This window comes from Octodon degus, unplaced genomic scaffold, assembly GCF_000260255.1.
Source record: "Octodon degus isolate 3935 unplaced genomic scaffold, OctDeg1.0 scaffold00147, whole genome shotgun sequence".
Lineage (NCBI taxonomy): Eukaryota > Metazoa > Chordata > Mammalia > Rodentia > Octodontidae > Octodon > Octodon degus.
This window is the reverse complement of record NW_004524723.1, coordinates 7011086-7023325: the sequence shown is the minus strand read 5'-3', so window position 1 is coordinate 7023325 and position 12240 is coordinate 7011086. Positions and strand designations below refer to the sequence as shown.

The following is a 12240-nucleotide window of genomic DNA, read 5'->3' as shown; positions in this document are numbered from 1 at the left end:
CAAAAAATTAAATATTTGCCCATGTATTATCTCCCTCTGAAAAACACACAAAATTGTACTAACATTTAAATATTTGTGAATATGTTATATAAATACTTAGATAAAATAGCTAATATAATTTAATAAGCTGATTGAACTTGTTGCATAATGATTTCAATTTAATATAATTCATTTTGTTCCAATTAGCATAGCAGTTCACTGTAGAATGTTGGATTTTTTGGAGAAAAAAAATTTGAGTATTCTAGCATTTTAAAAAATATATTATGTAGACAACTATTTTGAAAAGAATATACTATTTGTATGATTCTTGTTTTATGTTTCTGAAAACAAATGAAGTTTGTAAAATGTTTAGAAACATTGTAGGGCTCAATATTAAAATTATTAAATATTTTTATGTGTATAAAATGACACTAATATATTGTCTTTATCTGTTAGTTTTCCAATCTTTGAAAATCCATATCCCATGGACATTCATGAGTCACCAGTTACATGCACAGCATATTTTGCCGACTGCCCTCCAGATTTGATTCTAGTACTGTATTCTATAGGAGTCAAGCATAAAAAACAAGGATACAGTAATAAGGTAAAAGTAGAAATTATAAATAATTTTTCTTGTATTTATAGTATATGGTCTAAGTGTTTGTATTTATGTACATATATATGTTATAATTATAAGGTGTAACCTTTAGTATCACAAACATAAACTAATACAAAGTAGGAAAAAGATGTAGACTTAATTATTTTAGGTGAAAGATTGTGCTTTGTGCTGTAGTATTAAATTCAAATCTGTTCTTCTTAATCATTTATGAATTAATCCATAGTCCAGAAGACATGATTATTAAAAACAATTTGTTATTAACATTCCAAAATTTATTTTTGTTTTCACTACAAGATCAAATATTTAAAGTCATCTGAAACCATCTATTATGGTTTGTGCTATTTGTCAGGTCTATTGGAATGGATTAACTCTAAGGGATACCATTTACCTAGTATTTTATTCAAATAACTCCATACTTTAGTAGTGCACAGACTATAATTCACTTAACTATGATTCAACATTGTCTTTGTGCAATTAAAATTCTTCTTTGGTTTGTTTATATGAATAATATTAAATTATATTAGTTAATATCTAATCTGTGTTAATGGAGGTGGAATTGTTCATTTAGAGAGGTGTTTATTTAATGAAAGACTTAAAAGGTAACTACCTACTTTATCCTCTATTATTTTATAGCTATTTAATGTTATATGAATCACTTATCTTTATTTTAAAATACTCTCATCCTAAATTTCAAAGTCATTCAAACTAAAAATTAAAATTTACATAATATTCTTGGATATTCTATTTAGGAGTGGCCAATCAGTGGAGGAGCTTGGAACCTTGGAGCACAAACATATCCAGAAATTATTATTACTGGGTAAGTGGAATATTTTGTAAGTTACCAGTTTATTAACAAAAATGTTTTTGTTGACTCTTGACACTTTTCTATAGCTGTTCTCTATACTAACAGTTTATATGTAAATGTAAAATTTTAAGACATAGTTTCAACCTAAAGATTCTGATCTTGATTGAAGATAGAGCCAAAGTATATGAAGAAAAAACAATTATATATTGAATATATATGCAAAAAGTCAGAAAAAGTGAATAGTGAGAGGTAAGTCAGAGAAAACTTTATGTACAATTGACAGAATATGAAGTTTAGAAGTATCCTTACTAACATCTCCTGATTGCTGCTGAATGCAGAAATTTCTGGTGTACATCACTATCAAAGTATTATGCTTCAAAACTTATGGCACCAACAAGATCATTACCTTGTATAATAACCCACTTCATATTCTCATATTAGGAATGAAGAGAGACATAGCTAAAGATAAGCATGAAAGAAGTTCTATTAAGGGAAAGATAGAGTAAATACACTTTTCCCTAATCTTTTTGTTGTATATAAGTGAGAAGCATGGAAAAACAAACTGTTTAGGGCCCTCCGTTTCCAAAAAATGGCATAGCACTTTGTTCCATATGTTTTTCCCCTGTTTCATTTGTCCTAGAAATGGAGTTAAAGAAGCTGGTAAATTAAATCTGGTAAATACACACAGAACAGACAAAGGCAAATTTACTTTAGCCAAAAGATGAGGAAAAGGACATTGTCCTAAGATGCAAACCTTTTACAAAGTAATCTTTCTACTTGATTTAAGCAATAAGCAACATACACACACACACACACGCACACGCACACACACACACACACACACACACACACACAGATCTTCCTCACTTCCTGTAAGGAGTTACTCCAACTTCCTGGGAACTACAGAAAAAGCAGAGCACGGAGCTTGACTTTCAACTCCACTGTGAAAAATTTCTTCTGGGTGGTGTCACTGGGGAACACATGGGAGCCAGAATTTCCAAGACTGCTCTGCAAACCCAGTCAGGCACAAAGGACCATGGTTCGATCCCCAGACCTGGCTTTAAGCAGCCTGAGCCAGGCAAAAAAAGAAAAATGTAAATATCTAAGACTACTCAACAGTAATGAGATCCCAGTACTTTTCATCCTTTTTTTCAGTGGCGATCAAATGAAGTAAGAGAGAAAAAAGAGCAAAGTTTAAAAATTAGCCAAGGAAATAATGGCTGAAAAATTTACAAATTTACCAAAAGGCACTAACTTATAAAATCTGTAAGCTGAGGAAACCCTGAGAATTCAATATAAAAATTCACCATATATACTTCGAAACATTTAAGCACCAAAAAATTCTAAAAGGCACAGAAAGAAATGGCACCATACTTGTTGGAGCACAGCAGTATGTTGAATAGCAGCAGATTTTTCACCAGAATATTCCTTCTGGGATCCAGAAGGAATCTTCCAGAAGAAAATAATATACATTACATAATATATGTGTACATACATGTATGTATAATAGATATACATACATAATTTTTAAAGTAATAAAAGGAAAATACCTGTCAACCTAGACTCTTATACTCAATGAACATATCTGTCTAGAATTAAGGAAGAATCAGGACATTCTAAGATGAAGGAAACTAAAGAAATTTTTCAAAATCAAACTTGCTCTTAAGTGTGGCTAAAGGAAGTTCATTACACTGAAATGAAAGAAAAAAAAATCAATCTGAGTCATCAAGAAAAAGAAAGAATACAGTGAGAAAAAGCATTCAGGGATACAGTTAGTCTTCTTTCACATTAGTTTTTAAATGTATATGTTATTGTTGAGGCATAGATTATAATAACATTGTATACGTAGCCTTAAATGTGTGTAGAAGATATATTTGACCCAATTATAAATGGAAAAGGTGAAAAGATGTAAAAGGAAGTAAGGTTTTTATATTTACATTGAGTTCATGAGGACATTGTAGATTGTGATGAATTATTAATATGAAACAGTATCTAATTTGACAACTCAAAAAGTAAAATAGAACACTCAAAACTATTATTGATATATCAAGAAAGAAGTGGTAAAATAATTCAGGCAACTAGTAGGATGGCAGCACAAAATACAATAGAAAAACAACAAAAAACAGAAAATTACAGACTCAAGCTCTATCATATAAATATATAAATTAAATACAAAATGACCTAAATATACAGATTGGAAGAGTGGAAGAGTAGATTAAAAATCATAACTGAACTCTATACTCTCTGCAGTGTACTCACATCAAATACAACAGTATAGGAAGATGCTGAAGAAAAGGATAGAAAAAAGGCTGTTAAAAAGGACTAGCTGGGACCAGTGTCAATAGAAAGATTGATTAGGAAGCTTCAGACCATGTTATCTTGATACATAACAATGTGCAGTCAAAACAGTTTTATGAGAATGCCAAAAACGAGTTGGGAAGTTGGCCATCCTTCTACTATGCTCAAAGCCAAGGACAGCATGTTGAATTGAGCAACAAAAGCAGTTTCATTTGTACTATGTTAGCCTCTCCTCCAGGTTGGTACAGATTACAATTAGGAAAAAAAGAAGCAACTTATAGTTTCTCCTTTGGGAAAAAGCTCCATCCAATGGTTTTGATCTTCCGGAACTGCCCAAGGGATTGTCCTATCTAAACTGACTCAGATCCTTGATGCTGTGCTTTTGGCTGCCTTGGAGACACCGTGGACAAGAGTTCAGCCACTTACTGTTCATGAGAGAACCTTCAATAGTGCACATGGACACTACAGACAGTAAGAGGTTATAAACCCTAAGAGAAAAGAAATCTGTAAGGCTCCTCTATTTAGGAAATTGTACACAAAAGCACTGAGAAAACGCATCTCTAAAATAAAAGATTTGAGAGGGTCTAAGATTCTCTACCTGAACTGATTCTTGAAGGACTTCCCAGTATGAAGTCACTGAATGAACAAGTGGCTATTTTTTTTCAAATGACAAACTCCTCACAAGAAAATGAAACTATACAAAGAAATGAAAGCATGACTCAATCAAATGTACAAAATAAATCTCCAGGAACTGATCTTACAGAGTCAAATGGTTGAAATAATCTGACACAAAATTCAAAATAATCATCTTAAAGGAGTTTAATCTATTAGAACACCAAAAGAAAAACAAAATCAGGAAAGTTATACATGAACAAAATAGCATCAATAGTTTGAAATTATTAGAACGTCAACTAGAAATTCTTAAGAACACAATAAATGAACAAAAAATAACCTGAAGGGATCAGCAGAAAGCTTTCTTAAAGGAAGAATCAGTAAACTCAAAGGCAAGGAAGTTGAAATTGAGTCAGAAGAAAAATAGTCAAAGTGAACAAAAACAAGGTGGTAAGAACTTAGAGAATACACTGAAGTGAACACATATAGATTGAATATGGGAATTTGAGGAGATGAAAGAGCAGATAGGGCACAAAGCTTAATTGAAAACCTGATGACTGAAAACTTCTCAAATCTAAAAAAGGAAATAAACATCCAAGTTCAAGAAGTTCAAACAATTTCACCTAAAATGGTACAAAATTGAACATAATAAAACATACTGAAATATCAATATCAACAGACCATCTTTATTTATTTATTTATTTATTTATTTATTTTTTGAGGATTGAACTCAGGCCCTTGTGCTTGCCAGGGAAGCACTTATTTTACTAAGCCATCTCCCCGGCCCCTAGACAATCTTGAAAATATCAAGAACAAAATTTATCACCAGATGTAAGGAAAAATTCCAATATAGCAGATTTTTCTGCAAAAACATTCCATGTTAGAAGGAAATAGGATGCTGTATTCAAAGAGGAAAAATCTGCCTTCCAAGAATACTATAAAATATCATAAAATGAGAATTTGATAAAAATCAAACATTTATTTATCATGAAACCTGGCAATCTGGGAGTACGAGGGGAAAATCTATGATCTAAAAAAGTTCCTATATTGTCAAAATAGCAAATGTCATACTTATTGGTGAAATATTTGAACTTTTTCCCCCATACAGGAAATAGAGTGAGAATGCCTCTGTTATGACTGTTATTCAGCATTAAAATTACTAGCCAATTCAGTACAGTAAAAATTATGGAAAAAATATAAAGCTTGTAAAAGTAGGCATAAACTGTTACTACTCAAAGCAACATGATTATGTATGTGGGATGATAAACTTAAGTAATGCAATAATATTTCACCATTTAAATATGTCACTGTCATATATGAATAATCAATGTAGTAGCCATATTAATAGAATGAGAAAACATCTAATTATTTTTTTGATTCAGAAAAGGGATTTGACAGTATTGAACACACTCTGATTTTTTTCCCACTTGGAAGACTAGAAACAAAAATCAAATATCCTTAACTGAATAAAAGGGATTTTTGAAAGCACACTGCTAAATTATACTGAATTAGGAAAGACTAAAGTTTTCCATTTGAGCATAGTAACAAAAAAAGCAACTTTTTAAAAATCATAAGGGAGAATCAGGCATGGTGAATCCACGCATCTATAATCCAATTAATTGGAAGGCTGAAGTAAGAAGATAGCACTGATTTATAGGCAAGCCTTGGCTAGATATTGTGCTCATGGCAGCCTGAACTACAAAGTAAAACTTCATATTAAAAACAATTACTAAGGATCATACTCAGAGGCAAAATACTCACATGTGTACACATTGTATTGTCTCCCTCCCTAGTGTAAGAAACTGAAAGAGTAAATAAGATTCAAAAGGTAAAGTAGATAATGTGAAAAATAAAGAAACTGCTCATAAGGAGAGAATGACAAAGATGGGCGGGGGAAAGAAAGACGGGAAATATGTATAGTATATATAACCGAGATGATTGTGCTACTGATTTCTATTAGTTTATTGAAAGGAACAGTTAGTGATTATATTGTTTGATCAATTTTGCAGGTCTAAATTTGGTAAGCTGAATAAAACAGGATAAATATGAGACTTCTGTTGGTAAATGGATGCAACAAGAGACCATACTCTTAGGTGAAATAAATCAGATCCACATCTGCAAACATCATATTGTCTGCTTTGTGTGAGAATCTGAAAGAGAAAATGGTATCTGAAGGATACACTCGATAGTGGAAAAATGGAATGAATTTATTCAAAAGGAAAGGGTTACTGAGTTGACAGGAGAGGGAGTGTAAGAAAGACATATATCTATATATATATATAAACAGGATGGTATGGACAACTATACTGTGGATTTCTGCTGGCCTATGGAAAGAAGATAGTGCTTAATTTACTTTGTCTCCTTTTTAAATTCATTCTCCTTTTTCTCCTCTTAATTTCTTATATATTTCTTATCCCAGTTAATTCTTTGAAATATTTCCCATGAAGTTTCATTTTTGTTCATGAACTCTCTACCCATATGTCTAAGATTTGTACCTACATTTTCCTCCAGAAGATTCAGTGTTTCTGTTTAATATTTAAATTTTTGATCCATTTTGATTATAGTTTAGTCCATGGTGATAGACATAGGTCTAGATTTAGCCTTCAGCATGTAGAAAGCCAGTTTTTCCAGCACCATTTATTAAAGAGGATATCTTTCTTTCAGTGAATGTGTTTCTCCCCTTTATCATAGATAAGGTTGCTGAGTATGTTTGCAGTTGTATCTGCATCTTCTAATCTGTTCCTTTGCTCCTCAGGTCTGCCCCTATGCCAGTACCATGCTGATTTTATTTTCCAGGATTACTTTTAATATTCTGGGTTTTTTCTGGTTCCAAATAAATTTGAGGAAAGTTTTCTCTAACTCTGTGTGGTGTACTAATGGTATCTTAATCAGGATTGCATTGAATCTGTACAACAATTTTGGGAGTATAGCCATTTTCACAATGTTGGTTCCTCCTATCCAGGATCATGGAATATCTTTCCCTTTTCTCAAATCCTCAATTTCTTTTCTCAGAGTACTGTAATTTTCATTGTATAAATCATTTGCTTCCTTTGTGAGATTGATTCCTAAGTATTTTCTTTCTTTCTTTCTTTTTTTTTTTTTTTTGGATGTTATTCTGAAAGGTGTGGTTTACCTAATTTCTTTCTCAGTGCATTCATTATTCGTATACAAAAATGCTACTAATTTTTGTGCATTGACTTTGTATCCTGCTATGTTACTAAATTTGGTGATTAAATCTACAAGCTTCTTGTTGGAGTTTTTGGGGTCCTCTATGTAGAGTATCATGTCATCTGCAAATAATGATAATTTCACTGCTTTTCCAGTCCTTTTTATTTCTCTCTTTTGTCTAAATGCTCTTTTTAATTTTTCCAGAACTATATTGAATAGGAGTGGAGACAGTGAACATGCTTATTCACTTGCTTTTTGATTTTTAAGTGAAGACCTTCAGTTTTTCACCATTTACTGTGATCTTGGCTGTTGGTTTCTCATAGATGGCTTTTATCAGGTTGAGATATAGACCAACTATTCTGATTCTCTGCAGGGTTTTTATCATGAATGAGTGTTGGACTTTGTCAAAAGCTTATTCTGTATCTATTGAGATGACCATGAGGTTTTTGTTCTTGGCTCTATTGATGTGGTATATAATATTTATGGACTTGCATATGTTGAACCACCCCTACATTCATTCCTACATTCATTCCTAGGATGAATTCCACTTGGTTGCACTGTATAATCTTCTTGATGGTTTGCTGCATTCTGTTTGCTAGCATTACATTGAGGATTTTTGCATCTATATTCACTGGTCTGTAGTTCTCTTTTTAGTTTGATTTTTCTCTGGTTTTGGGGCATAAATGATTTAAAGCTGATCTTGTTCTATCTTCTTTGTGTAAGTAAAGTATTTCTGCAACCAGTGATTTCAAGGCCAGACTGAACTAGGTAATAAGACCCTGTCTGAACATCCACAGCAACTACAAGCACAAACAAAAACTTTTATACAAATTATTATCAACTGTTAGGTAGAATATCATGCACCCTTGATTAATCCCTGAGATGTGGAACACTACACTGGTTTTACTGGTTCTGGGGAAGCACTTCTACTATATAGAGGATAGAAAAGATATCACTATGCCAAACATCAGGAGTAGAAACTGACACTTTTGCTATTGGATCTAGGTATTTTCCCTTGAAATCACAATATGTTATTCCTGAAGTTTGTTAAAAACAAGTGCTACAAAGAGTATAGGTCATTAAAATCCTATATTATAAATGAAAGTATACATTTTAAAATTTGGAACAATTTAACATTTTCTTTTAAATTTGATTATTTTCGTTCCCTAATGTCTACCAAGTCAACTTTCTGCAAAAATAACAAATAATGTACATAAGGTTCTTTATAGCTGTATTATTTGTAATATCAAAAGAAAGTGGAAAGGAAAAAGTCATAATTACTCAAGGACCAAAGAATATCTATGTTGGGAAGAATGCTATACATTAAAACTTGTATGAATGAAGTACAAGCAAAAATGTATATGAATTTTTTAAATCCGACATGAGCAAAACCTGTTTCGTTAATTTCTGTACATCATAATATGATGGCAGTGAAGTCTTAAAAGCAGTAAAAGAGAGCAATATAGAGATGATTACTGTATAGACCAAATTCCTCTTACTCACCTTGCTATCCTTTCCTCCCTACTAAGTCTGACACACCCATGAAATTTCATAGGCAAAACTGGAGATAGTCCTCTACCTTCAAAAGAAATGATTGAATAGGAAAAAGAGAATCGTAATGAGGTGTATGCTGCCAGTATGCACACTATATTCCTCAAGCATGGCCTTGTTTTACTTTACCTGCTTGACTTTCATTTAAATGACCAAGCTGCACCTTTGTTATACAAGAATTGAGAACTACTGACAATGAAGACATTTCCTTCTCTCATTTCCTTTTCTGGTCAGCAAGGAAAAAAAAAAAAAGAATTTGCCTATAGGTGAATCATGAAATTGGACTGCATGATGGTAAAATCTACGATATAGTCCAAGCTGCTATAAGGTACTTTCTAGGTTTTATGATACAGCTTAACCAGAGTGCTTTTCTTTTGTTCAAATGACTTTAATTATTGGACTGTCAAAAATTTAATATACAAATGTTTTAACCCTGAAAAAATTCATTATATTGTTTATAATATACACATATAAGTGTTAGTATTATCAAAGCAATACAATGATTTAAAAAATTTCAGGATCATCTAACTTCTTGTGACAAAGAAGACAGATGGAATCAAGAAAAGCACATATAAAGATACAGTAATATTAGTTTGTTGGTTGACTAGTTTCACTACAATTGTATTTTATATATTAAATCTGTGTTTTATATATAATTTTATTCCAACTAAATATTACATTGTAAAAACAAAGTAAAATTTTATAGATTGTATAAAGTCATACCTTATCCTGAAAAATGTTTCAGAAATAACTTTAAAAAATACATATAGGGATATGATTAAAATATATAAACATACAAAGTAATTTATAGCATCTTTATTGTACTACCCCCAAATTGAAAACAACCCAAATGTCCACTAATGGTCAGTGAATAAGTGAAATATATCCATATAATAAGATACTATTAAGCAATAAGAAACAACTTATAAAAAAAAAAAATGGGACTGGGGAGATGGCTCAGTGGAATAAATGCTTGCCTGGCAAGCGCAAGAGCCTGAGTTCAATCCCCGGTTCCACAAAAAAAAAAAAGAAACGACTTATATATATGGAATAATTATTATCCTCACAAAAATGATAAGTTGTATACACAAAAGAGTAAATGTTATGTTAATTTGATTTAATGAAAATTCTAATAAGAATCCACACTGGCATAAAGTAAATTACAGGGAATCTGGATGCAAGACGATTATATATTGGCATGATGCAACTTTCAAGTGATGAAACTATTCTAAAATTAGATGATGGTAGCATTGTGACAGCTGTATAAATTCCAGAAAATTATCAAACTGTACATTTGCAATGAGTGAATGTTAACATTTGTGAATTATGTCTCACTAAATTTGTAAAAATAAACTACAATTGCTTTCTCTGTGATTGTCCTCCTCTGAAAAAACTCAGTTTTTGAGGGCAGGCCAGATAGCTCAGTGGACTAAAGTACTTGCTTTGGCAGGTGCAGGGACCAGGGTTCAATCCTAGGCCTTCCCTGCCCACCCCACCCTGGGGCACATTGAGATGGTGATTGATAACTGGGCATGGTGGCATGTGTCTGCAATCCCAGCACTTGGCAGGCTGAAAACAAGAAAATTACTACAAGTCCAGTCTGTGTGGTGAGACCCTGTAGACCCTGTACTAAATCCATTAAATTAAAAAAAAAACAACAGTTTGATCATGTATTTATTTACTACTGGACTCTAATAATATTGCTCCATTGATAGGTGTGCATTTATCACCAATACCACAATAACCTTATGGTGACATTTAAAGTGAGACTTAATGCTAGGTACTTTGAGTTTTCCAACTTTATTTTTTGTTTTCTGAAATCACTTTGATGATTATACTTTCTTTGACTTTAGAATCATATTATTTCTACAAAAAACATTTTTGGCATATTTTGTTTGGAATCACATTGAATGTACATAACATTTGGGCAAAACCAATACCTACTGTCTTACAATAATTAGGAACATATCATTTTATTAAACGTGTTATTTAACTGTCATCTTATAGTTTTCACCATACCGAACTATTAATTGAAAGCAAGCTATTTTGTGTTTTTTACTTTTGTATATGACATTTTTAATTCAACTTTTGACTCTTTTTACTATTATATTAGAAACACAATTGAATTTTGTATCTTGACATTTTATCTTAACAATTACCTTAAACACATATGATTTCTAGTATTCCTTTTATCATTGGAGTTTTCTACATAGTAATTTTCTGTATCCGCTCAGAGAGAAAACTGAGTGGCAAAAATGCCTGCTTGGCAAGTGCAAGGTCCCAATTTCAAACCGCTGGTACTACACACACACACACACACACACACACACACACACACAAATCTATATCATGTGATTTGCAAATAGAAACAGTGTTATTTCTTCTCAGTCTTTTTTTTTATCGTTGTTTTGAGGCAACCCCTCCCCGTATATTTAGGTGGGTCTTGAACTTACTTTGTAGCCTAGGTTGTCCACAAACTCTCAGTGATTCTCTTGCCCCAGCCTCCCAAATGCTGGGATTACAGGCTTTTTTTCAGCTGTATGTTTTTTGTTTCTATTTCTTTCTGTTCCAGTTATAAACTACAAGATTGAGTGGGAATGAATATTTTTTCTTCATTTTTTATGTTATATGGAAAATATTTGATCTTTTACTACTTTAGAATATATCTACATGTTTTCTAAGAGTCTGAAGTTTTCTCTATTCCTAATTTATCATTTTTTCATAAATGGATTTTTGGTAAATATTGTTACATGTTTTTTCTGCATCTATTAAAATGATTGTATGGCTTTTCTTCTTTGATATTATTTGTTATTCAGTGCATAACAATCTGATGATATCTTTAAAAATATTTTACTTTGTATTCCTAAAATAAAACCTCACTTAATTATGAACAATTATTTTATATCTTTTTTATATCTTATTTGATTTGCCAATATTTGGTTGACAATTTTTATGTTAATGCTGATGAGAAAGATTGGTGATTAATTTTCATGTAATTTTTTTCTGGTTTTGGTATCAAGATAATGCTGATTTCATCAAATATGTTGGGAAGTATTCTATCCTGTTATTTTGTAGATGAGTATTTATAAGATTAATAATAGTTTTATTTTTAAAATCATTACAACTTCAGTCATGTTTAAGGATTTGAATTTATATTTGATTATATCAAAATTATGGTATCTTTTTCATTAAATGCACATAATTTTTT

At 31.6% G+C, this 12240-nt stretch overlaps 1 protein-coding gene across 1 annotated transcript in view; it reads left to right on the top strand.

Moving 5' to 3' along the window:
- The window catches only part of Stxbp5l (syntaxin binding protein 5 like), a gene marked incomplete at its 5' end in the record, with an annotated part of 350429 nt that overhangs the window by 150681 nt on the left and 187508 nt on the right, over positions 1-12240 (top strand). Inside the window, 2 exons of the mRNA XM_023702208.1 lie at positions 436-583; positions 1348-1415. Coding sequence (XP_023557976.1) covers positions 436-583; positions 1348-1415 — 216 coding nt within the window. The remainder of the gene's footprint in view (positions 1-435; positions 584-1347; positions 1416-12240) is intronic.